The sequence below is a fragment of the Salvia splendens genome, chromosome 14, assembly GCF_004379255.2.
Source record: "Salvia splendens isolate huo1 chromosome 14, SspV2, whole genome shotgun sequence".
Lineage (NCBI taxonomy): Eukaryota > Viridiplantae > Streptophyta > Magnoliopsida > Lamiales > Lamiaceae > Salvia > Salvia splendens.
Genome location: NC_056045.1, coordinates 17,831,023 through 17,850,244, shown reverse-complemented (window position 1 = coordinate 17,850,244; position 19,222 = coordinate 17,831,023). Strand labels below are relative to the sequence as shown.

General features: G+C 34.7%; 1 protein-coding gene across 1 annotated transcript; it reads left to right on the top strand.

Annotated features, from left to right (window-relative positions):
* Nucleotides 1-3,810: 3,810 nt before the first annotated feature.
* Nucleotides 3,811-7,507, top strand: LOC121763573 (probable glucan 1,3-beta-glucosidase A). Its single transcript, XM_042159618.1, has 10 exons — nucleotides 3,811-4,209; nucleotides 4,292-4,407; nucleotides 4,486-4,605; nucleotides 4,825-5,007; nucleotides 5,241-5,399; nucleotides 5,546-5,715; nucleotides 5,813-5,968; nucleotides 6,396-6,748; nucleotides 6,861-7,043; nucleotides 7,209-7,507. Exons 1-10 carry the CDS (start codon nucleotides 4,134-4,136, stop codon nucleotides 7,289-7,291), a joined length of 1,599 nt encoding a protein of 532 aa, XP_042015552.1. The 5' UTR covers nucleotides 3,811-4,133; the 3' UTR covers nucleotides 7,292-7,507.
* The last annotated feature ends 11,715 nt before the right edge of the window (nucleotides 7,508-19,222 follow it).

Below are 19,222 nucleotides of genomic sequence, written 5' to 3'. Positions count from 1 at the left end.
GCTGCCAAATATCAACATATTTGAACTGTACACCGGTGTCCTGGTGGAAGGCGCGCATAGCCGCCCTCAGTATGTCGGCGCCCGAAGCTCCGCTTTGGTAGTGCGCCGCTTCGGTGGAGTAGATCCCGCAGAATTTTTTGACCTGTAAATCGACTCGGCCAAAGTGAGCACGAAGCATTGTATATTTGCGCTTCCGGGCCCCTTTCGGCTTAGTCTCGTGGTAGACATCACGGACCTTTTCCCAGAAGCACTTGGCGGCTTGTTGGTTGCCGACGATGGGATCATATGAGACGGTGAGCCAGGCGGTGTACACCGCCTTTGTTTCTTCGTTGGTGTAGGGATGCCGGCCCAGATCCTCCGGCTCCTCCTCCTCATCCTCCTCGGGTGCCTCAGACGCAGCCCTGTAGCTTCCTCCCTGAGTGGGTTCAACGGGGATATCCTCCCGAATCTGGGACAAACCCTGGGAAAGCCGCGAGCCGGAGCCTCGAGCGTAGGCATCCACATCGAAAGTGGGTGGTTGGTACCCACCCGGCGTCGCCGACCCCTGCGTGCCCGGCGTCGATGACCCAGAACCACCAAGTGTGTTGTACATGGTCTCCCAATCGCCGAACGCGTTGAGATCCCACCCTCCGGCGCCGCCACCACCGTAATTGCCGTCGCCGGACATTTTTTGAAGAGATAGAATATGAAAATTGGAGAGAAATTGATGTTGATGTAGGAAGAATAGATGTGTAGTTGTGTATAAAATGAATGAATTAGGTGTATTTATAGAATAAGAAAATAAAAATTAAAAAAATTAAGAAAAAGTTAAAAAAAACGGTAATGTTACCGTTTAAAAAAAAATTTTTTTTTTAAAAATTCGATTTTTATAAAAAAAAAATAATTATTGCGTCATTGCTGACGTGTCCCACTCGCGGGCCGGCGAGTGGGAAGCACGCACGCACGGGGATCGGCCACGTCGCCCAGGCGCGTGGCGGCTTGTTCCGTGCCGCGTTACGTGCCGTCGGCACCCGGCACGGAATGGGAACGAGACGGGAGCGGAATGCAGCGCCGCAACGCGTTCCGCGGCGAAACCGTTCCGGCGGAACGGCACGCGGAACGGTTTCGGCACGCGTTGCGGGTGCTCTTATGAAAGAGGCCCGTCCGGGTAGCCGGTTGTCCACATATGACCGAACGGGCCGAAGCTTCTGGATTCTCCATAGTATAGAGATCTACTGCCCATCTAGGTAGCCTGTGGAGGCATCTACTTGGGTCTTGGCCTGGACGGGTCTTCCTATCTTGAACCTCTAAGTTTGCCATTTTGATCTATTTTTGCATGTTTTCTCTACAATCAAACACCTCATATTCAGTTGGCCGAAAATATACACTTCAATCTACAAAATTCGACAATAACTATATCAACAGACCATTTAAACTAATAGAACTAACAGAAATATGAGTTTACCAGGTACTCCCTTCATTCCGCGGTAGTGGATGCGTTTTTTTTCGGCACGCAATTTAAGAAAAAATGTGTTAAGTGAGTTAAATAAAGGAAGAACAAAGTAGGAAATGAAAAAGTGGTGGGACGGACGCGGAGTGATTTGGATTGATCAAGTTATATAGAAGATAACCGATCGGATGGACCAGTTAGCAAATGTCGTTGCCACTTGATCAAGGAGTTCTCGCTCTCGCTCACCACCAATGTAATTTATAACTCCCAGACTCGCACTACTTTAACAGAAAAGCGGCAAGTACGGGGTCGATCCCACAGAGAAACCGGTGTATCGAGTGTGTGAGTAGTGAACAGGGTTCGACTGCTGCCACGCTTTAATTTGGGAGTTTTTAACTACTGGATTTACCATAGGAAGAATGTAAACTAATAATTGATCAAACTACTCATCATGCTGACACAATTTAATGGATCAAGTAAGCGACATGCTAAAATAAGGACTTAACTACCTAGGCATGCTACCAAAAACACACACACTTTGCCATTCAACATAATAAAGATTCGGACACTTAATCAAAGACTTAAAAGTGAAACTGAACTGGAACAGTAAACAAGAAGACGAAAACAAAACAACTCCGATTTTTATATTCAAACTCAGAACAGTACTGCGAACATGCGAAATACAAAAAGATCGTTTCTTTAATTACGGAATTAAACTAAGCTATCAACTTCGGAAAATAAGAAAGCGAGTAAAGCCGAGAAGGTTCTCGGTCGAAAACTTGAAATAACGCCGAACAGATATTGGGTATTCAGCCGCGCTCCCTTTCGGTCGCTCTCTCTCTCTATATAACTAAACCTTTCTCTAACTAAGCTATCTCGGAACTGGAAACTAAACTAAAGGAAAATGAAAACTAAGCTAGAGTCGAATGAAGAAAATGCTGAAAAGGAAGATGCTAAAAAAGAAGAAGATCCTCAATTATGGTGGCACATCCTCTATTTATAAGCTCGCCGCAATGACCTCCAGCTGGATAACAATCTCGGAAGAGGATATTCGCTCACACTGTGATCGAGCGTCTCATCGATTCATACGTGTCTTCCTTCTAGAATGACGTCTCTCCTCAATAACAGAATGATGACTCAGCTCCGTCCTTGCGTCTTGCGTTTCAGCACGTGTCCCCTTCTAGAACGTCGTCCTTAATAACAGAATGATGATCATCATCCAGCTCATTAGCCTCACGTCCTTCTTCTAGAACGCAGTGGTCCCCGCCTAACTGCTTGATCACCCCCTTGATCATTTCTCCCGATTTTTGGCCTTTTTCGCCTTTTGTACCAACTTGATCAGCTTGGCCTTGTTGCCTTGGTCAAGCGGCATTCCTGCACAATTAACACTTGCTTTGCACGATAAACTGATCAAGTAGCATACATTTTAATAGCACCGTATTTTAAATAAAATTATTGAATGGAATAAAAAAATATAATTATATATTTTAATGAGAAAAAGAATAGATCAAAAATAAAAGGTAACAATCTTAACTGAAACAAAAAAAAGAAGTATAGTCATCTTAAAATATGACTGTGGAAGTATAATAGAGTTTTTTTTATCTTACTATATTTCATCATCCATTAAACTTAAAAGTACACTCCTTTTATCCGTCAAAACCTGAAACATTTTGTTATTTTAGATTTTAGATTGTACACATTTAAAAATAATATTTATCTTTTTCTATATTTAGTAAATGGACTATATACTCCATTAATTCATTACACTTAAATTCTAAAATTCCATCAGTTCCTACTTTAAGGAGGTACTACTATCTTAATCTCATTCAAGATATTCACATTCTTGAGTAGCATAGGATTTTAGGTGGAGTTGTTAAGTGAAGTAAGTAGAGAGAAAAAATGTAATTGAATATTTTTATTACGACTAGAAATATTATGGAAAGTGGGTTGAAAAAGTTAGTAGGATGTGAGTCCTACTTTTAAAGTATTAGTTTTATAATAAAATATGAGTGAGAATAAATTAGTGGAATATGAGATCTATTACCAAAAATGATAAAAAGTGAAATGTGACAAATTTTATAGGACAGACGAAAATGAAAAAGTGTGACAAAATTTCAGGGACGTAAAAGTATTTCTTCTCGGTGCATATTTTTAGAAATTGGAATTTTGTATATTAAGTAAAAGTAAAGTAAAATAAAATAAGAAAGAGAAGGTCAAATGACTCCCTTTATCTTGGAACTTTTGAAAGGGAGTCATTTAACTAGTTTTTCTACTTATTTCTTTAATCAAGTGAAATAATCTCTTCAAATTCGTGACAAATCACGACGCGTCTTTAAAAAAGCAAATAAAATTCAAAATTATGCACGTAACTCGATCATTCCTCAAGTGAGTTATGCATTGCATTTCTCAACTAAGCAACCAATTACTCTTTCAAAAGCCTTTGGTTTTGTCTTGTTCTTCACTCAAGATTGCATGAGCTTTCTCATTATGCCTTTTCCAAGCATTTCAAATTCCCATGTACCAATGGAGATCTCCATTTTTTAATTGCTGCCACAGTCTACTCTTCTGGAATCGTTTGAGCTGAAAGAAAGGAATTACCCATATTCCCCCATCTCTTCAACTTCACAGCTCTCTGTTTTATTGACTTTGTTTGTTGATGGCTTGTGCATTTTCCAATTAATTGAAACATTTGGGCCTTTTGTTGATGGAGATAGCTCTCTGCAAATGGGGGTTTTTGTTTCTGCTCTGTTTAGGTCTCTCATTTTCAATTGGATTTTCAGGTTAGCTGCAATTTACACATATGGAATTTTAAATGTGAGGTTTCCTTTATCTTAGCTTTTCCATTTAAATTTGTGAATGAAGTTGAGGGACTACATGGTAATTCAAGAGTAAGAGGGGTGAATTTAGGTGGATGGTTGGTGATTGAGGGTTGGATTAAGCCTACTCTGTTTGATGATATTCCCAATGCTGACATGCTTGTAAGTGTGTGTTTTTGTGTGTGTGTGTGTGTGTTGAGTGTACATACCTGTTAAAGCTTTGTGGTTGATGCATTGTAGGATGGAACAGAGGTCCAACTAAGGTCAGTGAGTGGGAACAAATATGTTTCTGCTGACAATGGTGGGGGAGGGGCCGTCTCGGTTGACAGAGACGTTCCTCTTGCTTGGGAGACATTTCGGGTTAGGCCTACAAGGGATTTCTTGCCCTTTTGATTATTGAAACCTGTTGTGAGCATTGAAGATGACATTTCTCATTTGTGAATCTGTTAAATTGAACTAGTAACTAATCCATGGTTTGAATTCATGACGAGTGATTTTTATTTCTCGTAGCATCATTTCAAAGATGTTGAACTGGTTTAAGATGCAGTTTATGTAGTTAATTAGTTTGTTTCTCTTCAGTTGTGGAGAGTATCCGAGTCAACATTCCAATTCCGCACTTCTGGTGGCCAGTTTCTGACCTGTGGTGGTGACGGGGACAATGTTACTGCTGTAGCAGAGTTACCGTCCGATACAGAAACCTTTTACTTGGAAAGAAATAACAACCAAATTCACATCAAACTCAAGACTGGAATGTATTTACAGGTACCATATTTGCCACGTATAGTCGTCTGATTGCTGTTTGTATGGGATATAACCATAGCCAGCTAGTTTGTACGAGACAACGACAAAATTTCAAACCATAATCATGCCAGTACTAAACTTGTTTGGACCTCTTGAACTTGTCATGGGAGGATGGAGCCTCAGATAGTTGTTCGATAAATTTAATTTTTCATAGGCATCAAAGAAGCATGATAGTATTATGTCCATTTGTTTAGGCTTCAAATGCCAACCAGCTCACAGCGGACTATCCAGGGACACCCGGATGGGATGATAATGCTGCTACATTTGAATTGATAATCATGTCTAATAATTTACACGGAGACTACCAGTTTGCTAATGGCTACGGACGTGATAAGGCAGAAGAAGTGTACAAGGTTAGCTGATCCCTGCAAAACGTCTTTACATTCAGATGCTGTATTGGACTTTTCAGTTGATATCTGATGAGTATTAATGTTTTAATAGATTTCTTGATACTAATTAAATCGCTTTCTACCATCAATATATACATTTGCGATTGCAGAATCACAGGAACAATTTTATCACTGTAGAAGATTTCAATTTTCTCTATAGGCATGGAATCAATACTGTGAGAATACCTGTTGGCTGGTGGATAGCTTACGATCCCAATCCTCCACCTCCTTTTATCGGTGGAAGTTTGCAAGCACTCGATAATGCTTTTTCGTGGGCACAGTAAGCCTAACTTTCCTAAAATCAAACACGTTGCTGTAAATAGACTATTCAAGTTCCTTCGATTCTCATGTTCCGCCTGTCAAATACTTTGGTTCAGAGAGTACAACATAAAGTGCATAATTGACCTTCATGCTGCACCAGGCTCCCAGAATGGGATGGAACACAGTTCTAGCAGAGATGGGACGACGGGATGGCCCACATCATCTGATTATATCTCACAAAGTCTAAATGCGATAGATTTTCTCGCTTCGAGGTACAATGGTCATATACACTGCAATTCTACAGGAAGCTCATGTTTTTGTCACTTCTAGTTTGTGAAAATAGACTCCTTATATCCATTTTCACGTTATGTGCGATGAATTGCTCAATCAATTGATCAACATCGGAGCTGTTATAAGCTTGCCTATCATCCAGCCGCACAAAGTATGAGTGGATGTGTGTTTATGTATGTCGGAGATTCGCTGTTTTACCTTGTTAGATCAAATCTCCTTGTTTTCTCAGGCTCCTTTCCGTGCTTAAGGTTACTTTTCAGACCTGTGTCCATTATATACAAGCCTTTGTGTTGTTTCTCAATGTTAAGTTTGCTCCATTTTTAAATATTTGATGATTTGAAAGTAGTGAGTTTTGCCAATTCCAAGTAGAGCAGCGCTATAATGCTTAGTTTGTTCAATTGATTGCAGGTATGCTCAGCATCCTTCGTTACTGGGGATTGAGCTATTAAATGAGCCATCTGCTGCGTTGGTTCCACTCGACACCCTAACTTCATATTATAAACAAGGATACAAGATTGTTAGGAAATACTCATCTACTGCTTATGTCATATTTTGCCAAAGAATTGGCAATGCTGATCCATTGGAGCTCTACCAGGCTAACTTAGGCGATACAAATACCGTGATAGACTTGCATTACTACAATCTATTCGACGCATTTTTTGCCAACATGAGCTCTATAGACAACATTCAGTACATATACAAGAGTAGGGGAACACAGTTACAATCTCTGAATGGTGCAAATGGACCGCTTGTTTTCATCGGTGCGTCCCTTGTTCTTACGCCAGTCTCTTGAATTATAATTTTTCTTTCTCGGGAAGTTGTGTACAAGATGGCTCATTCATTTCCAGATAATTGATTTGTACAAGAATGCAGGGGAATGGGTGAACGAGTGGAACGTGAATGGATCCCAAACCGATTACCAAGATTATGGACGAGCCCAGTTGGAGGTGTACAATGCTGCTTCGTTCGGATGGGCTTACTGGACACTTAAGAATGACCGGAAGCACTGGGATTTTGAGTGGAACGTACGCAACAACTACCTCCAACTTCAACTTGGTAAATATTTTCTTCGAACGATCCTTTTTCAGCCCTACCATACTCGATGCCTATTAGAATTCTCGTGGCAGTATGCCATTAGTTTGTTGGTCTTCGTACTTGGAGCAGATTTGCTGCGACAAACTTGAGCTTTGAACTAATGTTCGTGCATCAATTTTGTCGCAGGTTGTTCATCATGTAGGCGAAGTTGGAGTTATGCGATGCTTCTTGGATTGGCATTCGGCTTCTACTTCGTCTATGGTGTGTAGAGTTGCAAACTGTCGCAATCTGGAATTGAACACCTGCAGCCTGGAAATGTGGGATGAAAACTGAAGGAAGTTACCATGCTTCCTTCAAATTGAGCTCAACTCGACTTTATTCATTTATAAGTATCATTTTTTTAATAAAATGGGATTCTCATATTGGCCACAAGACAGCTTATTGACCCACTGAATTATCAAATAAGTTGAAAGTTGATCGGAAATGAAACCGATATTGCCATCTTTTCAAGATTTTATGCAATGTTATGCTTGTCGCAACTCTTGTATGTACAAGAACTTGTATGTCTTCTGCTCAAATTTTCTGCAAGTTCAAAATGACTCAACTATAATAGAATAGTTCAAAATGAAATACGACTCAGCTTCAGAAGCATGGAGGGAGTAGTTCATATTCTCATTGCACAAAACACCTATATACTCCATCCGTCCCATAAAAGTATGTGCACTTTCTATTTTCGTTCGTCCCACAAAAATATTTGCATTCAATTTTTGGAAAGTTATATCCATTAAATAATGTATGTCATACAATCCACTAACTCTACTTTAACTACCATTCACCTCATCTCTCATACATTACCGTATCATTCTCCTCATCTCTCTTACTTTACTAATTTTGTCTTAATTCTCGTATCATACCCATTGCTCATATTTTTATGGGACGGGGGGAGTATTTTACAAGAGACTAGAGTTGACTAGAAAACATCACCGATGTGGAAGACTTATTCTACAACCCTCCCTTTTAAACTAGAGCATATATATCTATCATGTCCAGTTTGGTGCTAAATTCTGAGAAATGTTTACGGTTTTGTGATCAACGGATGCGAAGTGAATGGAGTTGTAATCTTTTGATTCAAAATAAATTCTCGAATGAAATGGCAATTAACTTGAATATGTTTAGTCCTATTATGAAGGCCAGATTATTTGCAATGTAGATACCAACTTGGATATTACAATAAGTAAAGATTAGTTGAAATTGAACTTCAATTCTCCAGGTAGAATTTATAACTCTGGTCATCTAAGCAGCAGCAGTATGAGCCATAGCTGTATACTCTGCCTCAAGAGATGATCTGGCAACAGTATGTTACTCCATCCGTCCCATAAAAATATGGGCATATGTAGCGATGTCAATGTAGCCTCAACCCGTGGGCTGGCCCGAATACCCCGCCAAATTTATAGATTTAGGACTAGAAATTTCTAGCCCGATAAAATTAGAACTCGATTAGCCCGCACCCGATTAACCCATGACCCGTTAGGGCCAGACCCGAAAACCCGATAAAATTTCTGTTATTCTATTTTTACTCCTAATTCGACACTTCATTAATTAATTTTATAATATAGATAACTAAAAAATAACTTTCAATTTTATATTAAATATACAAATTATATATTGAATTTTTATTAATATAATAATTGATAGATAAATTAAAAACTTCAAATTCACTTAAAAAAATATTTAAATTTCTAAAACATGCCTTAAAATTTCACGAAATATCTCAAATATTAGTATTTAATCATGTTTACGATTGAGTTTGACCATATATATCAAATTTATCATAATTAAATATTTTACATTTTATGAATATAACTAATTTTCATCATTATTTATTGAATTGGTCGCATGTTAATCTTATCAGTAGCAACCCGATTAATCCGCTGGGCTAGCCCGAAATCCGAGCTTTTAGGGTTAGGGTTAACTTTCACAACTCGAAAATATTCACAACCCGATTAGCCCGCACCCGATTGACCCGCAACCCGAGTAGGGCCGGCCCGATTGACATCCCTAGGCATATGATATGACACGAGAATTAAGATAAAATTTGTAAAATAAGATGGATGAGAATAGTAGTTAAAGTAGTGTTAGTTGGTAGTGGGACCCACATTATTATAGTGGTTATTAAATCGTGATAACATTCCATAAATGGAAATGCATATATATATTTATGGGACGGACGAAAATGGAAAATGCACATATTTTTATGAGAACGATGAAATATTTGTTACTTAGCCATGTTATTAGGTTTCCTCCCCATAGGTGCAAATGTGCAATATCTACAAATAAACTTCTTAATTACACTTAGAACCAACATAATTATCATCAAAATATCCTTCAATTTTTAAATGACTCGGACGGGTTTTAAGAAGTGTAAACAAAAGTGGGTGGAAAAGATTAGTGGAATAGGAGTCCTACTTTTTATATTAGTTTTATAATAAAATGTGAGTGAGATCGAGTTAATGGAATGTAGTGTCAATTACCAAAAATAGTACTAAGCCAAAAAAGAGAAATTACGATATTTATATCTTAGAACTAAGCTCATTTATCAATGCATCACGTGCTTTATTAGCCAAAAGAGAGAAATTACGATATTTAATATCGTCCATAACAACTTTTGTAGTTTCAAAATACAACAATTTACGATTTCTTTTGAACTAAGGGACTAAACATCTAATTATTACCAAAAGAGCATTCTCTATTATAACCGTGGCTACCTCAAGTTTATGCCTATGATACCAATTATGTACCTTTAGAAGCAGCGGCGGAGGGAGGTGGGGTCGAGTGGGGTCAGCCGACCCCACCGCTGTCCCCGGAGAATAGCCAGAAAAATACTCCCAACGGTCCCCGACCACACGGTCTCTGGAATTCTGCCATTGATTCGGTCCTTGACCCAGTCACTGCGCCATGGCTCATGGTTGATTTCGTGTCTGTCTGGGGTGATAATTGGGGAAGAAAGACTTCAGTTGGGCTTGGGCCTTGTACTATTAATTACTCCCTTGACTATTGAATAATTAGACTATTAATAAAGACAAATAAGTCAAAAATGGTAAACTATGTTCTAACCATCTTTATTTATAAAAAAATAGATCAATAAAATTATTTTTTGTGGAATATATTATGTAATGTAATGCTACGGGAAACACTAAAATGGCTACCGATTTTATATGTATATTATTTAATGTTAACAAATTAGAAAAAGTTATACTCCTATAAGACTATATTTTAGTATGTGATCATCTATAAAATATGGAGTAATAATTTGGTCATATCATGATAACATGTTTTTAGATTTTTAAGTAAAATATTAGTTTTTGAAATTTGGTTCCACTTTTTATTTGGGGTGATTTAATTTTGAAAAACCAAACATAACGATAAACCAATTTAATTTTTATATATTATTATTATTTTGAAATTTGGTTTTACCTCTTTAACCATGTTTTATCATTTTATCATTTTTATTTGGTGATAACAATTATATATTTTCCCTAATTTTAATTAATATGATCAATATATTATTTTTCATTATTAAATTTAATTACCTTCCTTTCTATATTAATGGATTAAATTTTTTCAAAAAGATCTCGAGTTTCTGTTAGTTGTTTTAGCTAATGTTGAATAAGAATCACAACGTCTTGAAAATTTTGTGAGATAGTTTATATTGATAGTTTTGATATGAATATTATATATCAGTTATTACGTTTAACATAAGATGGATACATTTCATTTATAATGTATTTTTATTAAACACACATATTTAAATACTATTATTTATTTTCTCATTCGACCCTATGATTTTTTATTCCTGGATCCGCCACTGAATTAGAAGTCTTCTCCTATTTTTAGGCCCTAATTATTCATCAATTTCTTAACAAGTCAATCAATGTCTCTATAATAGTCGAATCACATCTAATGAAACAGTAATTGAATGCAATATTTGACTCCATCTTTCTTATCAGATATCATCAAATTATGTTCATCAATTTTGTCTTTGTTTTTTAAATCCTTAAAAAAGTATTATTGTCTGATCATGTGTGCTATTAACTTAACCTTCATGTTCTCTACAAATAGCAAAAGATTTTTCCTATTTTTAAACCTTGTAACAAACACATCATCTTCAAATCAATTTGCATTAATAGGGTCTAAAATGGTAACACCAAAAACAAAATGTCGTATCCTTTCTAAACATCACACTCCAACCATGTATATCATCCATACTGTATAAACTGAAAACTCCTCTTTTCTAAACACCATATGATATTTTCTTAAAGTCATGTCCTATTAGTATGGGAAGGTCCCTTGGATATGTATTATCTTCCAATGCGATCCCGAACATCATAATTAGCAATAGGTTTCCGTAGCCCCGTGTAACTAATTATATTTCTACATTAGATTCAAGTTTCAAAACTTGCAACCATAAAAAAATGGTTCACAATTGACTTGGAATTGAAATATTATTATTGTTTGGGTCACTTGAAGTTGAATCCTTCCTTATTTTGGAAAAAATATCGATACGTAAATGTAGTTAATATACGTAAATGTAGTTAATATATCAATATCGATACGTAAATGTAGTTAATATACGTAAATTATATCAATTATAAAATTATTTTGGAAAAAATATCGATACATATAAAATAACATCTTCTAAAATCTTGTGTCATCTCCCAAATATGACATCTACTATAATACGTAGGGAGTAGTTAATTATAATCAATTCCATAATTTCTATGTTAGATTTCTGTTTAACTTATGCGAGAAATGAATTATTTTTCAAGATTCCCAAATCTAATACCAATTAAACTATTTTAAAGAAATCAAAATTTTGATAAAAAAAAAAACATGAGGACAATGTTGCAATTCTACAAATAAATAATTTGTGAACCCAAGCTGTAATCTATATATCACTTGAGTGAAAAGATCTTGATGTTCCTTTTTGGAACGTCATCCTGCAATATTATGGGCTTATTCTGCAATATCATTAGTAAGTGTTTTAGATAGATTTTTATATATTGCATGATAGTAATAAGTGGATTGTAATGTAGATTGTTGAGTATTGCATTATAGGCTAGAATGTTTAATTTGCATTATATATATATATATATATATATATATATATATATAGAGTCGTGATCATATGATAACCCCTAAATATCGTAATAACCCTATAACCAAATCTGGACCACACATATTTCTAATCATGCGGTTGAGATTCAAACTTAGATTTACTTCATAAAAAATGCGCCGGGGTAAAATTGTCATTTCTCTCATTTAATTTCTGAATTTTGCCAAATATCACGTAAAATGATAAAATGATAAAATGATAGGTTTATTGCATAGAATGATAGTTTTGAGATTCAAACTTAGATTTACTTCATAAAAAAAAGCGCTGGGGTAAAACTGTCATTTCCCTCATTTAATTTCTGAATTTCGCCAAATATCACGTAAAATGATAAAATGATAAAATGATAGGTTTATTGCATAGAATGATAGTTTTACCGGATAGAATGATACTCTGAGTTGATAAAATGATACTTTTGACTGACTGATAAAATTATAAAATGATAGGTTTATTGCATAGAATGATAGTTTTGCCGGATAGAATGATACTATGAGTTGATAAAATGATACTTTTGACTGACTAATAAAACTATAAAATGATAAAATGATAGGTTTATTGCATAGAATGATAGTTTTGCCGGATAGAATGATGCTCTGAGTTGATAAAATGATACTTTTGACTGACTGATAAAATGATAAAATGATAGGTTTATTGCATAGAATGATAGTTTTGCCGGATAGAATGATACTCTGAGTTGATTACTTTTAGCTTATAAATGTTAGGTTTACTACATAAAATGATAGTTTTGCCGGATAGAATGATACTTTCAGCCGATAGAATGATAGTTTTGCCGGGTAGAATGATACTTTCAGCCGATAGAATGATAGGTATTTTTGGTGTATAAAATGACATTTTTGTTTAATAAAATGATACTTTTACCTGATAAAATGATAATCTAAGCGGATAAAATGACAGTAACCTTATAAAAATGATAGTTTAGCTGAAGAAATTGCATATAAGCTGATAAAATGATACTTTAACGTGACAAAATGACATAAAACTGATAAAAAGATAGTTTTGCCGGATAGAATGATACTTTCAGCCGATAGAATGATAGTTTTGCCGGGTAGAATGATACTTTCAGCCGATAGAATGATAGGTATTTTTGGTGTATAAAATGACATTTTTGTTTAATAAAATGATACTTTTACTTGATAAAATGATAATCTAAGCGGATAAAATGACAGTAACCTTATAAAAATGATACTCTGAGTTGATAAAATGATATGTTTACTGCTTTGTAGGTTTGTATATTATGTATTGTGCCGATTATATTAGGTTTATTGCATAGAATGATAGTTTTACCGGATAGAATGATACTCTGAGTTGATAAAATGATACTCTTGACTGACTGATAAAATGTAAAAATGATATATGTTAGGTTTATTGCATAGAATGACAGTTTTGTCGGATAGAATGATACTCTGAGTTGATAAAATGATACTTTTGACTGACTGATAAAATGATAAAATGATAGGTTTATTGCATAGAATGATAGTTTTGCCGGATAGAATGATACTCTGAGTTGATAAAATGATACTTTTGACTGACTGATAAAATGATAAAATGATATATGTTAGGTTTATTGCATAGAATGATAGTTTTGCCGGATAGAATGATACTCTGAGTTGATAAAATGATACTTTTTGACTGACTGATAAAATGATAAAATGAGCGAAATTCAGAAATTAAATGAGCAAAATTTGGATACGTAAATTTTATCATGAGCGAAATGACATATTTACCCCGCGCTTTTTTTTATGAAGTAAATCTAAGTTTGAATCTAGACCACGTGATTTTAAAAATGTGTGGTCCAGGTTATTACGGAAATTGGGGTTATCATTATAATGCACCCTTATATATATATATATATATATATATATATATATATATATATATATATATATATATATATAGGGTTCCATTATTCACATATCCACTCTTAAAGACCGAACCACCGAACCATACCAAATTAGGGTTTTAGATCTAGTTTTTTATGGATGAGACACAAATTTATCAATTATTTTCGCCTTCATCACGAGCCTATTTTAATTCATCCGAAGGTAAATAAGTCATACTAACATGCTACGGAGATTTAACTTCATTCCAGTAGGTTTTTACTTCATTCCAGTAGGATTATTACTTCATTCCAGTACGTAAATGCGGTTTCGCCGTCGCGTGCCGTTCTTTCTCTCTACAGTATCTATCACCACCGCCACAACGCTGATATGGTGTAATAAACACATGGAATGATGTAATAAATTATTGGAATGAAGTATGTGTAGAAGCATTTGAAGTCCTACTGTAATGAAGTAAAAACCTTATCCAATGAAGTAATAACGTTTCTGAATGAAGTAATAAACGCACTTGAATAAATTACATTTTTTAATGTAAATAAAGTAAAAACTCAGGTCAATGAATTCAAATGAAACATATGTTGAATTATTTCAAAACCTACTGGAAGAAAGTAAAAACATGTTGTAGTTTCAAGGTATTACGTACGGAATGAAGTAATAAATCTATACAATGAAGTAAAATGGGCTTGTAATGAAGACCGAAAATTTTACACAACAGCACATCTCATCAAATAAACTAGATCTAATTGCCCAGATTTGGTCTCTAGTTCGGTCTTTAAAATTGGACCGAAAATATATATATATAGACTGATTGCTTTTGTATACAATTATTTTGCATTATATACAATAATACAACAATCAACAATGTATAATGTAATCCACCTATTACTATCATGCAATATATAGAAATCCATCTAAAATGCTTACTAATGAATATTGTAGGGTACGCCCCTAATATTGCAGGATAACGTGTCACCATAATGCACATATTCTTAACAATAAATATCATTATACTCCCTTTGTCCTCTGTTAATCCACTTATCTTAAAATGTCTTCATTATTTGAAAAAATTATAACACGTGCATAGCACGGAAGAAAATACTAGTATAATCAAACAGACCACATCCTTCAAAATTCTTAACCGGATGGAGTGGAACTGGCGGCGGTGCAACAACATTCCCGCAAGTGTCAGGGCTGAGGTGAGGAGACTTGGAGGTTCTGAAATTTGGAAACTGGGATTTGTAGTTTGAGCTTCATGGCTTCATTTATCTTTGTTTCATTTCGGCAAATATTATAAACCACACAAATTTTATAAATAATTTGGAAATTGTAAAAATAAGTTTAATTTTGTATTATTATTATTATTTCACTTTAATATATTTTAGACATATCTTTCACTTTAAGATTGTTGACTTGTTGGGTTTATGCAATACTGAAACTTTATTTGGGTCATTCGGTTACTGTAACTTTATCCCAACTTGATTAATTATTTTTTAGCTTTTCAACCCAGGCCCAATTACAGTTAATTTCACCAGTTATCAGCTCAGACACAACTTTCTATGTGTTGTTGGACTTCTGCTTATGCAAACAATAGTTTTCTTACTACATTAATTCTTACACAGACAAACTTAGTTACAATAAGACCGGCCGAAAACTCAAGAGACCAAATTTATGTGTTGTTTGATGTTTTTTTAATTTGTGATAATTATTTATGTCACGACCGCACTTTCTAAGGATAGAAAGCCCGGTTGATCGCGACTAGGGGAGGATGAAAGAAGCGGGAAACAAAGGGAAAAACCGTGGCACAACTGAACTTCAACTTAAATAACTTGGAATATATAAATCAGAGTGCATGATACAAGAGAATATAATCTCGACTTTTACATTGCAGCGGAAGAGTCAAGAGCAGATGGCATCGTGTATGGAGACACGACACATCCAAGTACTATTCTATCGAAGGATCTTCATTTGTCTGTGCTCAACACCGCCGCCATTATCACTGCTCAACCTGCACATTTTTAAAACATATGCAGGGCTGAGTACATAGTGTACTTAGTGGACATGTGCCGAAATATATTTTATTTTCATAAAATAAAAGTTTATGTCAAGCCATTTCTGAGTGAATCTCGGGGTTTTAAGAAAAGGTCCGAGAACACTAAATCATTTTTTGTTCCTTTAGCAAAAGCGGTCTATCGATCTATTTTCCTGGAACATATGCCATATCTGAACTAACTCCTGGTGAAAAGAATTCACAAACTCCCGGTGAAACGAATTCACGAAACTCTTGGTGAAACTAGGGGTGGGTCGGTACGGTATACCGTACCGACCGTGCCATACCGCATACCGTACCGGAAAGTACGGTATGACAAAATTCAATACCGTTACCGTACCGAATTTTCGGTATACCGGAAATTCGGGTATACCGGAAATTCGGTATGATATTTTTTGATACCGTTACCATACCGTTATTACGGTATACCGTACCGTGTTCCGGTATACCGTAATAACGGTATGGTAACGGTAACGGTATACCGAAAAATAATTGGTTTCTTGATTTGTTCATTTACTAATTGGTTTCTCGATTGTTCATTATTTTTTGCTATCGGTAATTCGTCCATCACTCTATTCAATTTTATATTTTGGTTAGCATGTTATCAAGTATCATATTATATTTGTTGTTGCCGATGATGTTGATCTTTAAGTATCTTTTAATATATATTTATGGATTATTTTGATTACATATATTCAGAATTTTATCTCATAATCGTGGTTAATGATAAAATGAAGGTACTTATTGATTATTTTTGGCTATTTAGACCAATAGTAGTAATAATTGGTCTTATAAATAAAATCTCCAAATAGATTTTCAAGTGTAATGAAATAAAGATTCAATTTTTCCCCCTAGACTTTAATTTCAATCTATCATTATAAACATGCATACAAATTCTCAAAAATATTAACAAGGCACGGTCTTCCTTTGATTTGAATAAATTTTTAAAATACTAGCAAATAATATTTTTTTTAATGTGAAATACTAAAATTCAACATATATCAAAATTTGGCTCATTTGTTGGTTATGATGAGTATATTTTAAAGTTAAGGGTTTAGGATTTAGGTTTCAAGGTTTGGGTTTTTAGTGTATAGGGTCGCTATATTGCAATGAAATGAATCTCGACTAGAAAGTGTCTCACCAGTGCAATATTAAATTATTGCAACGTAAACTTGCTCCTACAGTTATAACTCAACGGTTAATTCATATTTTCACAGATTTAAAATGCTTTTTAATTTTAAGTTTGATATTTAAATGTCAAGACAGTTTATTAAAATGTCAACACAAATATGTGTTGAAATTTTAATGTGACCGTATTGACATTTTTAAGAAAAGGTAGCATTTAAACACACTCTTGTGTCTATGTGGGGTTAATGTGATTGAAAAAGTATAATCCAAAGTAACAGGATGTCGAATATTCATTTGTTTATTATTTCACAACTTTTATTTCGCAAAATGAAATAAATATGAAGAAATTAAAATGACATGTGCATCGCACGGGCGTGACACTAGTTAGTAATTTAAATTGGACATTTATTTCTCTTTAAGAATTAAGAATGACTGATCAGTATCCTATTTATTCATCCTTCAATTTAAGTAGTATATAAAATAAGATAACATACAAGGAATTAAACACTAATTAAACGATTTGATTCATTTTCAGCTGCACATATTTTTAATTGACATTTTATGAAGTGGGACGAAGAATAAAACAAAATTTTTAATTACTTTGTATATTTGGAATATGACATTACACAAAGAATCATATACTAAATGGTGTGAGTTAATACAAATTCTTTCAAATGTGCTCTGTTGAAACATATTCCCGATATCGTATTTCCAATCTTCTTTCGGTGTTATGTGCTATTGTGTTTATTATATTTAATAGGATGAGTTGATAAAAAAATAATTCAGGTTAATTTTGAATTTGTTTGAATAAATTATCATTTGAATGTTTAATTTTATTGTATTAATTGATGTATTAAATATTTTTTAATATAATATATATAAATGTAATATATATATTACAACATATTTAATATTAATATATATATATATATATATATAATAATCTATCGGTATACCGGTATACCACGGTATACTGAATCTTCGGTATATACCGAATATTCGGTATACCACGGTATACCGGTATACCGTGGATTCGGTATATACCGAAGTTTCGGTATACCGTGGATTCGGTATACCGCGGTATAGAAAAATTGATACCGTTACCGTACCGAAACACTGCGGTACGGTATCATATCGTACCGGAAACTGCGGTATACCGAAAAATCAGTATTTTCGGTATTTTTCCGGTACGGTAAGTCCGGTATTACGGTATTTCGGTATAATTTCTCACCCCTAGGTGAAACTAATCCACAAACTCCTAGTGAAACGAATTCACGAAACTCCTGGTGAAACGAATTCACAAAACTCCTAGTGAAACTAATTCACAAACTCCTGGTGAAAATAATTCACGAAACTCCTGGTGAAAATAATTCACAAACTGAAACTCCTGGTCTAGTTGGGACATCACCCTTGCTAGACAATCAGATAGGCAAAGTTCAAAACGAAACATGGCTTGGCATAATTTCCAAAACTTAATTTTTCACTGTCTTACATATTTGGAACAAAACTCATTTCTATCGGTCAAAGCCGAACACAAATATTATATGTAGGGCACTTTTAGGTCATAGTTAGTTAATGTTTAGGTCATGCTAACAAAGCATGACCTAAAATGATCTTAGCATGACATTAAACCCAAATATTATAATATGACCTAAAATTGCTTAATTATGACCTGCCGTGTTTTTAGTTAATTATTGACCATTAGATCATCTAATCCTAGGGCCAAGATTTGGGCCGCCACAAAATCAACAAAAAACCGATTCAGGTTTCATTCAGCAGTTGTGTCCGAAACATCGGCTATGATGGACGACGCGGCTACACGAGCAGTTCATTAAGGCTGTCGCCGATCTCGGTGGCGCAAATAGTAATTTTACTTTGTTTCCATTTTCTCCTCGGAATTTTATTTCTTTTGATAGACGGAGTATATTCAAAAAGTTAGAGATAAAAACTTCCTATTTTTCAATCCGATGAAATATGATTTTGAATATAGATTCTT